At 56.8% G+C, this 18,578-nt stretch overlaps 2 protein-coding genes across 2 annotated transcripts; one reads left to right on the forward strand and one right to left on the reverse strand.

Annotated features, from left to right (window-relative positions):
* Positions 1-862: 862 nt before the first annotated feature.
* On the reverse strand, positions 863-3,035 carry CCR10 (C-C motif chemokine receptor 10). Its single transcript, XM_005899188.2, has 2 exons — positions 2,857-3,035; positions 863-1,986 (listed from the first exon to the last, which is right to left on the reverse strand). Exons 1-2 carry the CDS (start codon positions 2,878-2,880, stop codon positions 913-915), a joined length of 1,098 nt encoding a protein of 365 aa, XP_005899250.1. The 5' UTR covers positions 2,881-3,035; the 3' UTR covers positions 863-912.
* Positions 3,036-3,051: 16 nt separating this feature from the next.
* CNTNAP1 (contactin associated protein 1) lies at positions 3,052-18,317 on the forward strand. The gene is made up of 24 exons (XM_005899187.3): positions 3,052-3,814; positions 4,683-4,784; positions 4,879-5,072; positions 5,618-5,765; positions 5,847-6,050; positions 6,715-6,899; positions 7,416-7,559; positions 8,128-8,389; positions 8,834-8,983; positions 9,250-9,421; positions 9,899-10,005; positions 10,147-10,266; positions 10,636-10,839; positions 11,010-11,166; positions 11,254-11,381; positions 11,648-11,833; positions 12,578-12,799; positions 13,054-13,293; positions 14,175-14,528; positions 14,800-14,927; positions 15,350-15,443; positions 15,631-15,876; positions 15,988-16,035; positions 16,925-18,317. The coding sequence occupies exons 1-24, from the start codon at positions 3,748-3,750 to the stop codon at positions 17,245-17,247; spliced, it is 4,185 nt and encodes a 1,394-aa protein (XP_005899249.1). The 5' UTR covers positions 3,052-3,747; the 3' UTR covers positions 17,248-18,317.
* Positions 18,318-18,578: the final 261 nt, after the last annotated feature.

Here is an 18,578-nt window from a genome sequence, read left to right on the forward strand (position 1 = left end):
CCCAGATGAGAGAGGCCTGCCCTGAGACTTCTTCGGGATGGAAACCATATACTCTTTTCCCTGTCTGGATCCCAGACCCTTGCCTGCAGGGAAGTTCTTTCCGTTGTCTTTCCTCTGAGCCTGTCCCGAAGGAAGAAGGAGAGTAGCTTCACCCCCACCCCCACCTCACCCGTGATAACCACTCTTTGGAAATCTGCAAATTGGAATTCTCTCCTTGGATTTTCTCCAAGGTGAAAACCTCCGACTCAACTTTTTAGATTACTTTTTTGTCTCCAAAAGAGAACCTTAGAAGGGACTCTAGAGTGGTAACTGAATCCAAAAGCACACCCAAAACGGGAATCTCCTGGCCCCGTTCCTACCCCCACACCAGGCATAGGCACACGCAGTCCCGGACAGCCTCAGCCTGAGCATTCCAGAGGCCAGAAACTCGGTACTTGCTAAGGCAGCCATTACTGGATAGCACTCTAGTTGTTAGAAAGCTCTTCCTTACACTGTATCAGGAGGAACCCCCACCCCTCCTCGCCTGGCAACTTTCCCACCTTACCTCTGCTGGCAGAGGCCCGGTGAGAGTGGGTGTCAGTGTCTAGAGCTTTAGCATGCTCAGGAGACCCCCCACCCCCACCCAGGCTCTCGGTGCCTTCCTCTCAGAGCCAAGAGCTGGAGAGTGGGAAGGGGGGGCGGGGGGAACCACCATTTCTGCCCTGCTACAAATCATTTCCAAGCCGGTGACTCAAAAATAGTAACAGTTGTTGAGTTGCATCTCATTTCCATGTTGTCTATTTAATGTGCCAAAGTACAGAAGCAATTCCTAAGGTCCCTCCCTCTTTCTCAGTGCCCCCCACCGACTCTCCCTTCCCACTACTCTCCCTGGAAACATTTCCTCAGCCCGCCCCATCCTCTTGATTCGCAGCCCTAGTGGTCCCAGGAGGAGAAACTGTTGGTCTCAGTGGGAGCCGAGCAGGAAGAAAGGCGGGGCCGGCGGGGGCAGCGGCCTCCGCCGCCGCCGGGGTGAGGCCCTGGACTGCAGCCCCCACCCCTTAGGAGCCTCCGCAGGTCCTGGCGGAAGCGCAGGCCCAAAAAGGCGTAGAGCACTGGATTGAGGCCGCAGCGGGCGAGGGCCAAACTCCCGGTCACCAGCAGTGCCAGATCCTTGCGCTTGCTGGCCGGGCAGCTCCGCTCGCGGGCCGCCAGGAGGTCGGCAGTATCCAATAGCAGGGCGAGACTGTAGGGCAGCTGCAGCACCACGAATGCCGCCACCAGGGCCACCACGACGCGCAACGCGCGCCGGCGCTCGGGCCCCCTGGTGGCCAGCAGCGTGCGGCCCAGGAGCGCATAGCAGGCCGCCATGACGCCCAGCGGCAGCGCGAAGCCCAGGACCACCTGCGCCACGGCGCTTGCCCCTTTCACCGTCTGCGTGAGGCCCTCGGGGAAGATGAGACGGCAGCGCCGCTGGCCTTCCCGGTGCCCATCCTGGCTGAAAAGGAGAGCGGGCAACGCCAGGAGCAGCGACAACAGCCACACGATGACTGAGACCAAGTGTGCACGGCCCGGCGCCGAGGGCCTCGGTCCAGCTGGGAGGGCCCGCGCGATGGCCACGTAGCGGTCGGCGCTGATGCAGGCCAGAAAGAGGAAGCCGGCGTGGAAGGAGGCCGAGTAGAGGCCAGAGATGGCACGGCAGGTGGCACTTCCCAGACTCCAGCCTTGCAGAGCCCCGGCTGCGGCAAAGGGCAGGGTCAGGGCCAGCAGAAGGTCGGCCAGGGCCAGTTGGAGCAGGTGGGCAGAGGTGGGCGAGCGGGCAGCACGTCGGGCCGCCAGATGGGTGGCCAGGACCAGGCCATTGCCGGCCAGACCCAGTGCAGCCACCGTCAGGGAGACACTGGGTTGGAAGGCGCGACTGAAGGCCTGGACGTCGGCCTTGTAGCAGAGCTCTGGCAACGGCTCAACCGAATATGCCTCATCCTCCCCAGAGTAGGGGCCCCAGGAGACCTGAGGAGGCCATAATGAGAAGAGAGACCTTATGAGACAAGCCTCCACCACACGGCTCCCCCTCCCACACAAGCATTCCAAGCTAGGAGCCGGTGTGTGACCAGGTACAATGGTACAGCACACAGGGAGAAGACATAAACTCTTTTCCAGACTCTTCCTAGCATATCCTCGACAGGCCTTGACTTCCGGCGCACCCCTCCTGTCCCTACATCCAGCTTCCTGGGTGACCTTGAGCAAATCATTTGCTTTTCTGGCTCTCCAGCTGTCTAATATAGGTAATGTGGAGATCAGAAATCCCGACCAGCCCTCCTGAGGGGGTGGTTTGAAACGAGGATTGTTTGAAATAAGGAAGATAATGAATGTGAAGCATTTGTGCTCTCTGAAGGCCCAGCGTCTGCATTATTAATAAATCTTAAGAGCTTCCGTTCTTTTGCAGCGCCATCTCCTGGAAGAACACCCATATTCAGACTTTGCCTCAGACTTGGTCCCTGGAATCCTTGCTTGGTCTGGAGAATCGTTTTCTACCTCTCCTTTCCCTTCTCTCCTCCTCACCCCCACCCCTAAGCTTCCAGTACAAGGTTCGCTGAACTACTCATGATGTAAAGGTTGGACTTCAGGTTTTCTGGGCTCAGTTAGGACCTTAGACCTCAAGATTCAGCTCACCCTTCCTCTCATCCCCAGTCGTGTCCCCCAACCCCAGCCTCTCATTACTAGCCCCTTCTATCTGGAGGGCCGCTGGTCCCAGAGGGTTCCAGACATCCTAGGTAAATCATAGGAAGGCAGAGACTTGGTGCCAGGTGGGGAATCCCATCCGTTCACCTTTACCCTCCCTCCCTGTAACCCTTTCCTCCCCCCTGCCCCCACTCCCACCTGTTCTGCGGGCTCAGTCCCCATCTCTGGCTACTCAAGTTTCTGAGGTAAAGCCACCGGGGAGAGAAGTTATAAACTAATGGGACAGGAAGGAAGGGGCGGGGAGAAGGGCCGAGATGGAGGTGGGGATGAGGGTCTGTGGGCCCTCTTTACCTAACTTTCCTATTCTACCTCCTAAAAAAAATTTCCCTTTACCTTGCCAGTAGAAAAAGAATGGGTTTTGGAATATTATCACTTGGTAGCTACCTGTGGGATCTGAAGAATTTTTTTTTTTAACCTCTCTGAGCCTCGGGTTTTTCATCTGCAAAATGGAGTGAGATAAAAATGCAGAATTCACAGGGTAATGAAGGTGCCTAGCACGCGTGCCTGGAGCAGAATTTGCTGTCTGAAAATGTTAGATTCTTTTTACTTACACTTCTCCCTATCTCCAAGCACCCTCCCTTTCCATCTCTCTTCTTGGATTTTCCAGGATCCCCCAGCCGGCCCCTGTCTCCCTTCCCCCATCTCTGCGGCCACAGTCCCTGTAGCCTCGGGTTATTCAGGGTATTTCCCGGTGGCGGGAGGCTCTCTACCCCCGCCCTTTCGCAGCGGGGCTGAGGCGCGCGCTTGCGCGGGGTCTGGGAAAGCGGCGCGTGCCAGGAGAGCGAGGCTGGGGAAGGGGGGAGGTGAGAGGAGAGAGGGTGGAAGGAGAGGAGAGAACAGCAGAGAAGCAGGAACGGCACCTAGGGAGACAAGAAAGAAGGGCTGGGGGAGAGTGGGAAGAGAGAGGGGTGGGTAAGGGGGAGAGACAGCCATTCGTTGCAAAAACCCAGGAGGATAGCCCGAGCTGGAACTGGAGCCCTAGCCGGAGCCGGGCACTGGAAGGCGGCCGCCGAGACCCGTCAGCCCTGCATGATGCGTTTCCGGCTTTTCTGCATCCTACTCGCCGCGGTCTCAGGAGCCCGGGGCTGGGGCTACTGTGAGTGCCGGGCTCGCAGGCAGGCGGGGTTAGGCCCGGGAGTACGAGGTCTGCAGGGCGGGTCCCGCACCGCATTGCGGCTGGGTGGTCGCGGGTCTCTTCTCGGCCGGCGCGCACTCGTGCGCTTTCATCCTTTGCAGCCTCTCCCCCGCGCTCCGCAATGCAGCTCCGAGGCTGGCGCGCGCGCCCGGGGCTGGGGCTGGGCTCCGAGCTGAAGATAGAGTCGGCCCGGGCGGGGACTTGGGGCTGGGATCCAAGCGTGAGCGAGTGCCGGGTTTGAGGGTTGGGAATAAGAGTGGTACCGGTGACTCGGGCTAGGGTTAAGGGGACTGGGGCTGGGCTTGGAGCTGGCCCAGGGACCAGGGTTTGGGGTTTGCGGCTAAGGCTGGGGCTGGATATGGGGGTTGGGATCCATGCAGTATTTGGTGAGCCAAATCGTATAGATGGTAAGTTTGGACATGGAACTGGTGGTGCTAGGAATGGCTGGGGTTGGGGCTAGGCCTGCATTTGGGCTCCGTGCAGGTTTGCAGGTGCTGCTGAATGGGACTGAGGCTAAGTCTGGGGACGGATTGATGTCTTGGGGTGACTCAGGTTCTGAAAGATGCTGAGGTTTGGGATTGTGTTCTGGGGAGTACTGAACTCCAACTGGTCCTTGGGAGGGTCTGACCTAGGGGTTCCCCCAGGAGGAGAAGGCAGCTTCCCCTCAGTGTGCAGCTGTTGCTGCAGGCCAGGTTGAGCAGGTGGTTTAAGTTAGGGCTGGGTCTGCACTGGGGGGAGTGAAGATCAAGCACCAGTTGCTCAGCGTTCTGGGCCTTTGGAAGGACTGGGAGGGGCCGCCCTGATAAACATGTCTGTTCCTGCAACCCAGACGGCTGCGACGAGGAGCTGGTCGGGCCCCTGTATGCACGCTCCCTGGGCGCCTCCTCCTACTATGGGCTCTTCACTGCGCCCCGATTTGCCCGGCTGCACGGTGAGCACGGTGGTGCCCCATGGTGGGGTGAGGGACTCTGAAGGGCTAGAGGTAAAGGGGGAGCTAGTAGTGAAAGCCCTTGTCCCTTCTGTAGGCATAAGCGGATGGTCTCCCCGGATTGGGGACCCAAATCCCTGGCTGCAGATCGACCTAATGAAGAAGCACCGGATTCGGGCTGTGGCCACGCAGGGCTCCTTTAACTCGTGGGACTGGGTCACACGTTACATGCTGCTCTACGGCGACCGAGTGGACAGCTGGACACCGTTCTATCAGCGAGGGCACAACGCGGTACTCCAGGATCCCTGCACACACACTTGGGAACCTTCCCAACTGTGTGACCTGGGCTGGGCTGGGCACAGGTTTGGGGGAAGTGGGGGGGGAGGTGGTGGTGAGGGCACAGATGAGGAGCAGTGACTTTCACTACAGGGACTCAGTCCAGAAGGACCGTCTGCTTGCCGTGTGTTCAGGATGTGGCCAATTGACAGGGTTTAACAGGTGATGGACAGGGAGGCCTGGCGTGCTGCGATTCATGGGGTCGCAAAGAGTTGGACACGACTGAGCGACTGAGCTGAACTGAACTGAACATACTTCAGGGTAAAATCTGGGAGAGCTTCTTGGAGGAGGCGACATCTGAGTTGACCTTTGAGGAAATACTGGGATGGTGGAGAGGACGCTCTAGGCTAGGGAAACTGTAAAGTCAGGAAGGCGGAGGAGATAAGGACTGTCTGCCTTCCAGAGGTCGAGATTAGCTGGATGCGACAGCTGCGGGCTGGGAGGCTGTGGAAAAGCAAGCAGAGTGTGGGAACGTGGTCACCCCCTCCCCTTGCCCTTAGACCTTCTTCGGTAACGTGAACGAGTCGGCGGTGGTTCGCCACGACCTGCACTATCACTTCACGGCGCGCTACATCCGCATCGTGCCCTTGGCTTGGAACCCGCGCGGCAAGATCGGCCTGAGGCTTGGCCTCTACGGCTGCCCTTACAGTAAGGGTGCGGGGTCGTGGTGGGGGCGGGGCGGGAGACAGAATCCCCTGACCCCCCACCCACCTACGGTCCTTCCTGCAGAGTCCGACGTGCTGTATTTCGATGGCGATGATGCCATCTCGTACCGCTTCCCGAGAGGGGTCAGCCGGAGTCTGTGGGACGTGTTCGCCTTCAGCTTCAAAACCGAAGAAAAGGACGGGCTCCTGTTGCACGCCGAGGGCGCCCAGGGCGACTACGTGACACTCGAGCTGCAGGGGGCGCACTTGCTGCTGCACATGAGCCTGGGTGAGCTCGCGGCCGCGGCGCGGAGCCCCAGGCTCTCCTCCCACGTCCCTTGCCGCACCTCCTCCGCGAAGCCGCGCCCTATTCCTTATCTTCCCCTTCCTTAACTATTTGGACTCATCTGCCTTCTTCGTGTAAAATCTGGTGCTTGCGAAACTCTGGACTGGGAATTAGGACAAGCGGATTCCAGCACCTAGCACCTACCAGCGGTGTGACCTTGGACGAGCACTTCCCCAGTCTGTTTCCTCATTGTAAAAACATTGTATATACGTATACAGGCGCGCGCGCGCACACGCACACGCACGCACACACACACACATACACACACACACACACTCCTGAAGCGTTGTTGTTTTGTATCTCATTCGCTTTCCATAATATGCACATGATGAGGTAGAACCAGCTATCGTGCCCCGTTTTAGTGATAGGAAGACAGAGGCTCAGAGGGATTAAATGACTAAGTCCGTACTTGCCAATGGCCACCGATCCACCGCAGGCTGAGGGTGGTCCAGTCTCTATGTGCCCACCCTCCCTGGCCGTCCTGGGCCTTGAGCAGTTCGTCCTCTGGGTTGCAGGCTGTTGCTCCGCCTGGGGGGTTTGCTGGGCGGTAGGGCCTAAGTGGGGTTCTCCAGGTTCCCGGTCTGACCCTGCCCTACCCCACCCTCAGGCAGCAGCCCCATCCAGCCAAGGCCGGGTCACACGACCGTGAGCGCTGGCGGCGTCCTCAATGACCAGCACTGGCATTACGTGCGTGTCGACCGATTTGGCCGTGAGGCAAATCTCACCCTGGACGGCTACGTGCAGCGCTTCGTGCTCAATGGCGACTTCGAGAGACTGAACCTGGACAACGAGGTGAGCAAAGAGGGGAGAAGCCATTTGGCTAAGTGAGATGCTAGGTAGGCCGGTGGGGGGCGGGGGGCGGCACTTCTTTCAGAGGTAAGACTGTTTTCTGAACATGCTAGCAGGAGTTGGCAAACTCCCAGAAAAGCTTGGGGTTTTGTTGTTGTTGCTGGTGTTAGCATGCCGATTTCCGGGCTCTACCCCAGAGCTGCTGAGATGGAGTCTAGAAATCTGGACTTGGGGGATCAGGCAAGATGAGAAAATTGCCCTCTCCTGGCCCTGATGTGCAGATAAAGAACCCCAGACAGGTTCATCGACTTACCCAAGGGCGTGCAGCCAAGTTGTGGTGGGGTCAGGGCTAAAACCCAAGCCTCAGGAGGCCCAGCGAGCTTCCAGCTTCAATACCGATACTGGGGGAAGGTGTGTCTCAGACCTCAGCCTGAGCGTGGGAAAGTGGACGGGCGGGAGCGCGAGAAAGGCGCGCACTCTGCCGCATCTAGGGAAGCTTACTCCTCACCCCGCCCGCAGATGTTCATCGGGGGGCTGGTGGGCGCCGCGCAGAAGAACCTTGCCTATCGGCATAATTTCCGCGGCTGCATAGAAAACGTCATCTTCAACAGAGTCAACATCGCGGACCTGGCCGTGCGGCGCCATTCCCGGATCACCTTCGAGGCCAGTGGGCAGGGGGATCGGGGAGGACGGGGCATCAAAGCCTCCGGGAACAAGTGGATGGAGCGGGGAGAGATCTTGAGAATCATCTAAAAGCCGAGGAGACTTCTCCCTAGCCAGCTGCTCACGTTGGGGGCGAGGCATCACTGACTCACAGGAGGTGCGAAAGGCCAGCTTCCAACCCCGCTCCCGCCTAGTTAAAAGCTGCGGTCTGGTCTCACCATCTCCTCAGTTATAAATGAAGAGAATACGGTGTGGCGGCCCGGAGTGGCTCGGCCAGGGGTCACACAGCGCAGGGGCTGAGGAGGGACTTGAGGGCTGTTTAGGTATTATGTGGTACCCCCTACTCCAACTCAGGAGCTAATCAGGCGCTCCTGAGATGATCAGGAGATGATGTAGATCAGCGAGAAGAGTCCTGAGGGCTGACTTGGTGGCTGGAGACCTCTCCACACCTGGACGTTTTTCTGGGCGGGGTGAGGTTGGGGAGGTACACCCAGGGAACCTGGCTCCTCACAGAGGCCGGGGCGTGGCATCAGCTTGGGTGCTGATGCATCCTCACTTGGGTCCCCAGGGTAAGGTGGCGTTCCGTTGCCTGGACCCGGTTCCTCATCCCATCAATTTCGGAGGTCCTCACAACTTCGTGCAAGTGCCTGGCTTCCCCCGCCGCGGCCGCCTCGCAGTCTCTTTTCGCTTCCGCACCTGGGATCTCACTGGGCTGCTGCTTTTCTCCTCCCTGGGGGATGGGTTGGGCCACGTGGAGCTGATGCTCAGTGAAGGGCAGGTCAACGTGTCGGTGGTGCAGACCGGCCGAAAGAAGCTTCAGTTTGCCGCTGGTGAGCAGAGGGAGAGGAAGGGGAGGCAAAGGGAGGCCAGAGCAGGGCAGAGACACAGGAGACTGTAGACCTGGACTGAGACCTTTGCATCTCAGAGGGGTGAGGGAGGGAAGGGAGGGAGCCCTGCAGGAGGTCCCAGGATTAGACAGCTGGGAGTTGGAGGGCAGGGCAGATCTGAGGGACTAAGGCTGAGAATCCTGGTACTCCATTTGGAGGGTCCCTGTAGGTATCATTCACTGATGACTTTTGACTCTGTGTCAGCCGCTGGGGTTCCACATAGTGAAGAGAGACATTTGGGGATGTCACCGCTCAGTGTGATAAGTGTAAAAATGGGAAGCACAGAGGCTGCTGTTAGGATAGAGTGGGGTTGCTGCTTCTCCACTCAAGACACTCTTCCAGAGCGTGGTGCCTCCCCCACCCACACTGTCCTCCTGTCCTGTCCAGGGTTCCGCCTGAATGATGGCTTTTGGCATGAGGTGAATTTTGTGGCCCAGGAAAACCATGCAGTCATCAGCATTGATGATGTGGAGGGGGCAGAGGTCAGGGTCTCATACCCACTGCTGATCCGTACAGGAACCTCATACTTCTTTGGAGGTAAGTGGAGGTCAACCTGGCTAGACCCCTGTCTCTGGGTGGGAAGGCCCCATCTAAGTCCACCCAGATAGGGCTACATGGAGAGTTTTGTAGCAGTAAATCTCTCTTGCCCCTCTGGGGCCTTGGGGACTGGAACGTCACTGTCATTGTCTACTGGCCCCCTTCCTTGCTTCCTTCCTTCATGTCTGGCTCTCCCTTGGCATCTCCCTGGGGGAGGGTCGCTGGAGTCTCCCCTGGGGAGGGCCTCACAGGGGTGGTTGCTCCAGGTTGTCCCAAGCCAGCCAGTCGATCGGGCTGCCACTCCAACCAGACGGCGTTCCATGGCTGCATGGAGCTGCTCAAGGTGGATGGTCAACTGGTCAACCTGACTCTGGTGGAGGGCCGGCGGCTTGGATACTATGCTGAGGTCCTCTTTGACACATGTGGCATCACTGATAGGTATCCAGAAGCCCCTCTCCCTCCAAGAGGTGACCCCCTCCAAAGCCCTCTTCCACGGTCTCCCAGTGATGGGAATGGCGTTTCTCAATGATCTCCCTTCTGGTCCCAGCTCCTGAGTCTCCCACCTGGGAATGATTGCTTCTTGACCTCTCACTTCCCAGTTATTCCCTTAAAGTGTCACATGCTCAGAATGGAAATGAAGCATCTGTTTTTGGTCCTAGAGGGTTTTCTTTGGGGGGAGGTGAGGATGGGGATATAAGGCATAATTAATTCCTTTGGGGAAGAGGCAACAATAGTACTTGAGCCCTGAGGCCTGCCTAATGCCCCAGCATTCAGGCTTCTACCTGGCTACTTAAGTGGAGTATGTTAGGTGGGTTCTGGTGCTCTCAGGACCTGGGACTGAAGCTTGTAGGGGTCAGACCCTACTCTGCAGCTCCCCATAAGGTTCCTTCCCTGCGTGCTGACCCCCTCCCCTAGGTGCAGCCCTAACATGTGTGAGCATGACGGTCGCTGCTACCAGTCTTGGGATGACTTCATCTGCTACTGTGAACTGACAGGCTACAAGGGGGAGACCTGCCACCAGCGTAAGCCAGCTGGAGTGTGGGGGAGAGTCTGGGGGAGAGTCAGGAAGTTTCTGGGGATCGTGAGGCCGCTAAAGATGGTGGGGCTGGCCCTTCTAGCCCCCAACCCCATAACTACCTTTTCCCCAACTCACTACCCACCAGCTTTGTATAAGGAATCCTGTGAGGCTTATCGACTCAGTGGGAAAACTTCTGGAAACTTCACCATTGATCCTGATGGTAGTGGCCCTCTGAAGCCATTTGTGGTGTACTGTGATATCCGAGGTAAGTGGCTCTGATTGAGGGGTGATAGGCAGCAGATGATGAACTGTGGGAGTGTGAGGGGGAACAAGGAAGGATGGAAGGGTGGACCGGAGCCAGTAAGATTAAACGGTGGAGGGGTAAATGAGGACAGAGCGGGAAGGGAACATTCAGGAGTTTGTAATCTAGCCTTGCAGCTAGATCTCAGCTTCCTGATCCATTCCAGCTGCCTCATGGCCGGCCTATGATGTTGGAGACTTAGAGCTGGGCTGGCATGGAGCTTCTGGCCTCATGTATTGGCTCTGAATTGCGGCAGTGGTGCTGGAGGCAAGTAGGAAGGTGGGTAGAGAACGCTTCTCTCCAGCCACAGCTCCGCCTCGTCCCCTCCCCCAGAGAACCGGGCATGGACAGTTGTGCGCCATGACAGGCTGTGGACGACTCGGGTGACAGGTTCCAGCATGGAGCGGCCATTCCTCGGGGCCGTCCAGTATTGGAATGCATCCTGGGAGGAGGTCAGTGCCCTGGCCAATGCTTCCCAGCACTGTGAGCAGTGGATCGAGTTCTCCTGCTACAATTCCCGGCTGCTCAACACAGCAGGTTAGGGCTGGGGTGGGGAGGGCAGGGTGAAAGCTGGAGGAGAGACCCATGGGGTCTGGGAGAAGAGCACCAGAGGGCTCAGGAAGTGGTCTGGGCTGGTTGGAAGGGTGAGGGAGGAGCCCTAGGCTAATGGAGGCGGGGCCTGGAAGCTGCCTGCCCCTCTTCCCCAGGAGGCTACCCCTACAGCTTTTGGATTGGCCGAAACGAGGAGCAGCACTTCTACTGGGGCGGCTCGCAGCCTGGGATCCAGCGCTGTGCCTGTGGTCTGGACCGGAGCTGCGTGGACCCCGCTCTGCACTGTAACTGTGACGCCGACCAGCCCCAGTGGTAAGGGGGGGCAGTAGAACAGGGCTTTCAGGATGCTGGGGGCTGCCGAGCAGCAAGGGCTGAGCCACTGCATCCCCACCCCCACAGGAGAACCGACAAGGGCCTGCTGACCTTTGTGGACCATCTGCCTGTCACTCAGGTGGTGGTGGGGGACACGAACCGCTCCAGTTCGGAGGCCCAGTTCTTTCTGAGGCCTCTGCGGTGCTACGGCGACCGTGAGTGGCAGAGACCGTGTGTGCCCTCGCAGGGTCGGCTCTGTAGTTCCAAAGCCCTGACCCACTGGGTGGGAGGGGGGTCTCAGGACACCCTGCCAGACACCCTGGCTCCGTCGGTGACATGCCCACACCTGTTCCTCTGCACCTGCACCTTCCTCTTGCATGACACGCCTTAGTCTCTCCCTGGGTTCCCCCAGCTGTCCCCCTTTGCCCTGTCGCCTGCCTCCCGCCCTGCTGACAAGGCCTTCCTCCATTTGGTTCTGTAGGAAATTCCTGGAACACCATCTCCTTCCACACTGGGGCTGCACTACGCTTTCCCCCAATCCGGGCCAACCACAGCCTTGACGTCTCTTTCTACTTCAGGACCTCGGCTCCCTCAGGAGTTTTCCTAGAGAATATGGGGGGCCCTTACTGCCAGTGGCGCCGACCTTATGTGCGGGTGGAACTCAACAGTGAGCAAGCAGACACTGTGGGGGAGGAAGATCCCTGGGGAAGATGTGGGGTGGGTGGAGGCTGGGGTAAGTGGCAAGGCCAGATGCCCCTTTGAAAGGAAGCATGGGAAGGGCTTTAGATGGGCCTGGCTTCTAGACCCAGCTCCATCTCGATAGCTGGCTTTGTGACCCTGAGCACCCACTTGGCCCCCCTGGACCTTTGGCCCCTGAGTTGTGAGTGAGGAAGCTGGACTCCTGTGGGTTGGCTGGGGGAGGGGGTGTGGGGCTCCTATTTGATGAGCTATGCTTCTAACCTGAGAGGTGGGGCTGGGAAGCTGGCTCCAGGGATCTGGGAATGTGGGAGAGCAGAGGTATGAGGTTTTAAGCACTTTACGGGTTTTGTCCCAGGCTGTAAACAGACTGGGCTTCCCAGGTGGTGCAAGCTAGTAAAGAATCCACCTGCCAATGCAAGAGACATAAGAGACAGGGGTTCAAACCTCTGGGTCAGGAAGATCTCCTGGAGAAGGAAATGGCAACCCACTCCAGTAATCTTGCCTGGAGAATCCCATGGACAGAGGAGCCTGGGGGGCTACAGTCCATGGGGTCACAAAGAGTCGGACAGGACTGAAGCGACTTAGCACGCCCACGTGTAGACAGATGGAGGGACAGTCAGGGAGCTCCAAAGAGCAGAGAAGAAGGGCTGTGTCGACCCCGTGAGGGCCCTGGGGGCTCTGAGTCCTCTCCCCCCGCCCCTACACTGTCCAGCATCCCGGGACGTAGTCTTCGCCTTTGACGTGGGGAATGGGGATGAGAACCTGACGGTGCACTCAGACGACTTCGAGTTCAACGACGATGAGTGGCACCTCGTCCGGGCGGAAATCAACGTGAAGCAGGCCCGGCTCCGCGTGGATCACCGGCCCTGGGTGCTACGGCCGATGCCCCTGCAGACCTACATCTGGCTGGAGTACGACCGGCCCCTGTATGTTGGTGAGCAGCAACCTGGAGGCAGGTCTGAAGCCTCTGTCACCACCCTACCCTCTCAAGGCCACTCTCCTTGTTTCCAGGAACCCCATCTCTTAGGTCACAATCCCCTCAGCCTCACAGTGAGCCAAGGCCCACCCTTCCTCTCCAGTCCCTGGCATCTTTTCCATTCTTATAGCCCTCCACTGCCTTTGCAACCCCGATACTTTCCCCCATCTCTGCTCTACACCCGTTTCTCCACCTGCCCACCTTCCCCCCAGGATCTGCAGAGCTTAAGAGGCGGCCTTTCGTGGGTTGCTTGAGGGCTATGCGTCTGAATGGAGTGACTCTGAACCTGGAAGGCCGTGCCAATGCCTCTGAGGGTACCTCACCCAACTGCACAGGCCACTGCGCCCATCCCCGCTTCCCCTGTTTCCATGGCGGCCGCTGTGTGGAGCGCTACAGCTACTACACCTGTGACTGTGACCTCACGGCTTTCGATGGGCCATACTGCAACCATGGTCAGTGCTGCTGGTTATGGGAGGAATGAGCCAGAGGGCATCATGGGATGTAGGGAGGGCAAGGAAGGAGGGAGGATGCAGTGTCAGCATCGGGGAAGACTGTGTTCATCCTGCGCTCCTGAGCTTTGAGCTGGGCTCTCAAGCAGTTGAAGCTGCTGGGTGATTCCAAAGGAATAAAGCGGGACAAGGAAGGGATGGCACAGCTAGCTGGCACTACAAGAACAACAGCAACAAAACAAATAACTTCCCCATCTTCTCACTGTCGCCAAGGGAACCCAGGTTGCCCCCCTTGCAAGCATATCCCCATCAGGCTGCACGATGCCCTCCTATGCCATTTCCTAGTTGACAATCGCTGCACACCTAAAACATGTCTACAGCCTGGTTCTTGGTTAAGGTGAGCCTTGACATTCACCATAGCAAGATTCTGTACATACACCAAGAACACATCCTCCCCAAGGCTGGTCTAGGAGGGTGCATGAGCAGGTAGGTCACTGGTGAGATAGGAAGACACAGGGACTAAGGGACCCACAGAAGTCCTTTGGTCTTGGTTTAGAAGTGTGAGTAGTGGCAGGTGGGTTTGTGGTATCTTGATTCTAATTCTGACCCTCCACCTACTATGTATCCTCAGGCAAGTTGTGGCCCGTTTCAGAGCCTTGCTTTCCCCATCTGTAAAGTGCAGGGATTGGATCAGATGATCTTTTCCATTTCTTAAGATTTTAAGATTCCATTCCATGACATAGGGCCTCCAGGGGACCTAAAAGTGAATGGAGATGGGTTGTGGTGTAGCAGAAACTGGGGACACGTGCCAGGTGGTGTGCGTGGATGACATACATAGCGTCTGGAGGTGGGGACGGGCCCTGACTTCACTACCTCTGCCTCAGACATTGGCGGTTTCTTTGAGCCTGGCACCTGGATGCGCTATAACCTCCAGTCGGCGCTGCGCTCCGCAGCCCGGGAGTTCTCCCACATGCTGAGCCGGCCAGTGCCGGGCTACGAGCCTGGTTACATCCCTGGCTATGATACTCCCGGCTACGTGCCTGGCTACCATGGCCCTGGGTACCGTCTGCCTGATTACCCGCGGCCAGGCCGGCCGGTGCCAGGCTACCGTGGACCTGTCTACAACGTCACTGGAGAGGAGGTGTCCTTCAGCTTCAGCACCCAGTCTGCCCCCGCCGTCCTGCTCTATGTCAGCTCCTTTGTGCGTGACTACATGGCCGTGCTCATTAAGGAAGATGGTGAGTTCCCCACGGCTCTCACCCTCCACTCTAGCTTCGTCTGGATGCCTTCCATTCTCATAACTGTTGACCAATACAAGGACTCATGTGCTCTTCCAAGGTGGCGGCTTTGGGGGACTTCCCTGATGCTTCGAAATGCAGGGGCCACAGGTTCCATCCCTGGTCAGGGAACGAAGATCCCATAGGCAGCATGGCGAAGCCAAAAAGAAAAAAAGATGGGGATTCTGGGAGCTGAGGGGAGACCCCCCTCTTCCTTCTTCCCACCCCACAGGGACCTTGCAGCTGCGCTACCAGCTGGGCACCAGCCCCTATGTGTACCAGCTCACCACCCGCCCTGTGACGGACGGCCAGCCCCACAGTGTCAACATCACCCGGGTCTACCGCAACCTCTTCATCCAGGTGTGTGCCAGGGGTTCAGATCATAACCTCATCATCAAGGCTGTGGCAGTGGGAAATGGCAAATGTTCAGCATCTGTAGGGCACATTCCAGTGTACAGAGAATGTTCACATGTAGTATCATGGGACCTCACAGTTGCCCTGTGAGGCAGTTCAGGTAGGCAGCTCTTCTTATCTTCGTTTGACTAGTCACGAAAGGGGCTCTGACAGTAAAGTGGTTTCCCCAAACCACCGTAAGCTGCAAAGACAGGGCTCAAAACCAGTTTGTGAGGTTTTTAATACCAAATCCTGTGTCTGGGCCCAGGACTTGCCTATGTGGGACTGAGTTAGAACCCACCACCAGTCGGGAGAGGAGAGTCCCAGCCTGGTCTGGGCTATGTCTGCTGCTGGTTCGCCCTCTCATCTCCTTTCCCCTCCCCACTCAGGTGGACTACTTCTCCCTGACGGAACAGAAGTTCTCACTGTTGGTGGACAGCCAGCTAGACTCGCCCAAGGCCTTGTATTTGGGGCGCGTTATGGGTAAGCTGGGGTTGAGACGGCATTTGGGGTCGGGAGCTGTGGACTCCTCTGGAGTCCAGAGGAGGGTGAAGGATGGGGAGTGGCAGTGAAGGTGCTGCTAAAGAGAAGTGGGAACCTAGGGGTGGTGAGAGGGGCCAGGGCTGTTGGGAGTCTAAGCCCCCTTCTTTCTGGGCTGCCTCTCCCTCAGAGACTGGAGTGATTGACCCAGAGATCCAGCGCTACAACACGCCGGGTTTCTCGGGCTGCCTGTCTGGTGTCCGATTCAACAACGTGGCTCCTCTCAAGACCCACTTCCGAACGCCTCGACCCATGACCGCGGAGCTGGCTGAGGCCCTTCGTGTCCAGGGAGAGCTGTCTGAGTCTAACTGTGGAGCCATGCCACGCCTTGTCTCAGAGGTGCCCCCTGAGCTGGACCCCTGGTATCTTCCCCCAGGTACATCCCCAGGGACACAGAAGAGGAAGGGAAAAGAGGGACAACAGGGAAAGGAAATGACTCTTAATCTGCAGGAGGCTCCTCCTAACTGGTGCGTTCTCTTTTTTTCAGACTTCCCGTACTACCATGATGACGGATGGGTTGCTATACTTTTGGGCTGTGAGTGGCACCGTCCCTACCCTGACCTCTCATTCTACCCTCTGGCTGTCAGCCTTCCCTCCCTGTCCCGTATCCTCAGGCCTGAGGGGTAGTGAGGGCACTCAGTATATGGTGATGCCAAGAACCGTGACACAGGCTTTGCTGAAGGTAGTTGATAATCAGCTTGGAGATTTTTAAATATTGGCAGATTCTATAGATTTTAATAGAAATGAAATGAAATATTAAAACTGGGCCAAAGTTTTTACAGTGATGTGCCTATCACTGCCTGACTCAATATATCATTTCCATTGCTGGTCACGTCTCTGACTTTATGACTTTGTGGATCAGATAATGTTCACTTCATGATAAGCAGCTTAAGTCATATGCTCCTCTGTTGGGTCATGGCCACACGTTCCCACCAAAGTCAGGGGTTTAATATCTAAAAGGTCCCAGAATTAGGCAGGAACTGTGTCTTAAAGAGTGCTTTACTGCACTATAAAAGAATACATTTTATGGTATGTTAACTATATCTCAATAAAGCCGTTATAAAAAAAATAAGTGGGGCTAAAGCTAAGGGATGAGGAAACAGGGGTAGAGTAACATCCAGAAAGATGAGAAATTGGTGTAAGTACCAAGGATGTTGAAAGAGAGTATTAGAAATAGAATTCTATTATTAGAAAAAGAAATTTATTAAACTTTACATATACCATATGAGAAACAGAAATTCTAATATTAGAAACAGAATAGAAGCCAGGGCTTTAGACCAACCAGACACATCAAGAATAGCTTGATGTGGTTGTACAGCTGATGCTGTCGGACACATATGCTTTAGGCCAAAAGGATACATGTGTGTCTGTGTATAGGTGAAACCCAGAGATCTGCCCTGAATTGTTCCTTTTTTCTCTTTCAGTTTTGGTGGCCTTCTTGCTGCTGGGACTGGTGGGAATGTTGGTGCTCTTCTATCTACAGAATCATCGCTACAAGGGCTCCTACCACACCAATGAGCCCAAGGCCACACATGATTACCACGCTGGCAGCAAACCTCCCCTGCCTACTTCAGGCCCGGTCCCGGCCCCAGCCCCAGCCTCAGCCCCGACCCCAACACCAGCTTCCACCCAAGTTCCAGCTCCAGCTCCAGCTCCAGCCCCAGCCCCAGCCGCAGCCCCAGCCCCAGCCCCTGGCCCCCGGGACCAAAACCTACCCCAGATTCTGGAGGAGTCCAGATCTGAATGAATCAGGAGAGGGGCTTCAAGGACCAAGCCCGTCTCCTCCGAATTCCCCAATCCCGCCTCCACCCATCCTCGCAGGGACATGTGGCTCCTCTTAGCTGGCTCTGCTCATCTAGAGGATTTCCCTCCTGCCAAGTCTGGTGGGCAGAGCTACAGATGGGACCAAAGGGAGTGGCTGAGCCTCACTGCCTAAAACCAATGCCCTGCCCATCCCCATTTCCCCAGGCTCCTGGTTGTTTGCCTGCCCCAAAGAAGCCTCGTGGGGTTGGCCCAGGCCTTTCCTGCCAGTCCTGTCCCAGCTACGGCCAGGGATTAACACCAGAGTGCAGGGGAGATTAACCACCTCCCTTCAAATATTCAATCTCAGCAGGGACAGATGTGTGGGATTGCAGGGGCGCACAGGGCATGGGGGGAGGCTGCTCAATCATACCCCCCAGCCTCCCCCCTCCCCTGCAGAACATCTCCCACCTGCTTCCCCTCAGTTGGGGGTTAGGAGGGCTTCATTGCTGCCCCTCTACCCCCCTTTGCTGTTTTTTACAGAGACTGAGAGGCCTCGCTTTAGCACCTTAGTACCTCCGCTGCTTTACACGCTTTAGCCAAAGCCATAAAAAAACTTGCAATGTAGAGAGAATAATGCAGACACTGACTAGCCAGCCCTCTACTCTTCCTCCCTCCTCCAAGATATGCAATAGCCTTGGTGCCTGTCCAAAGGCTTGGCCCCCCTCTCCAATGCATGAGGAGCCCTCTTTCCTCCGCTCAGAGATGCTGCTTCATTTGTCTAGGAGGTCATATCCTTTATATATATTTTTTGTTGCAAAGTCTCTCTCTAGAGAAACTATATATATCACTCTAATTTTTTTAAATTATCAGTTTATATATAAAAGACAAAATCAATTGACTGTCCTGTTCTGTGCCCAGTGTGCTTCTCCTATGTTGAGAAGCCCAGTGTGCTTCTCCTGTGTTGGAAGTCTCATGAGGTCTGCTGGTCACTCACCCAAGCCTGATCAGCCTCCACTCTGAAGCTGTGCTCTCAGTCTCGGAGCTGTTCTAATAAAGCAGAGTGACAGAGCTCCAGTCTGTGTGTGGTAGTTGGCGGCGTGGCTAGCGGATAAGCGGGATGACTTTCAGGGAACTAATCTGACAGCTCCAGAATCTTTCATGGGGAGCGCTTGGAATCCCGGCATCGCCTGCTGGAAGGCTGCTTGGTTCTTGCCAACCCCCTGCCCCAGATCTCCCCCAACCCTGGTCTCCGTGGACAAGTGGAGATCAGAATACTCAAGCTTCCCCGGATCCTTCCAGGGTTCATCCCTGGACCCCAAAGCACACAGCACACAA

The sequence above is a fragment of the Bos mutus genome, chromosome 19 (assembly GCF_027580195.1).
Source record: "Bos mutus isolate GX-2022 chromosome 19, NWIPB_WYAK_1.1, whole genome shotgun sequence".
NCBI lineage: Eukaryota > Metazoa > Chordata > Mammalia > Artiodactyla > Bovidae > Bos > Bos mutus.

Coding starts and splice junctions, on each gene's coding strand:
- CCR10 (XM_005899188.2), bottom strand. CDS start 2,880: ATGGGGACTGAGCCCGCAGAACAG. Junction 1,987..2,856: donor GGACTGAGCCCGCAGAACAG/GTGGGAGTGGGG, acceptor TGGCCTCCTCAG/GTCTCCTGGGGCCCCTACTC.
- CNTNAP1 (XM_005899187.3), top strand. CDS start 3,748: ATGATGCGTTTCCGGCTTTTCTGCATCCTACTCGCCGCGGTCTCAGGA. Junction 4,785..4,878: donor CCGATTTGCCCGGCTGCACG/GTGAGCACGGTG, acceptor TCCCTTCTGTAG/GCATAAGCGGATGGTCTCCC. Junction 16,036..16,924: donor GGTTGCTATACTTTTGGGCT/GTGAGTGGCACC, acceptor TTTCTCTTTCAG/TTTTGGTGGCCTTCTTGCTG.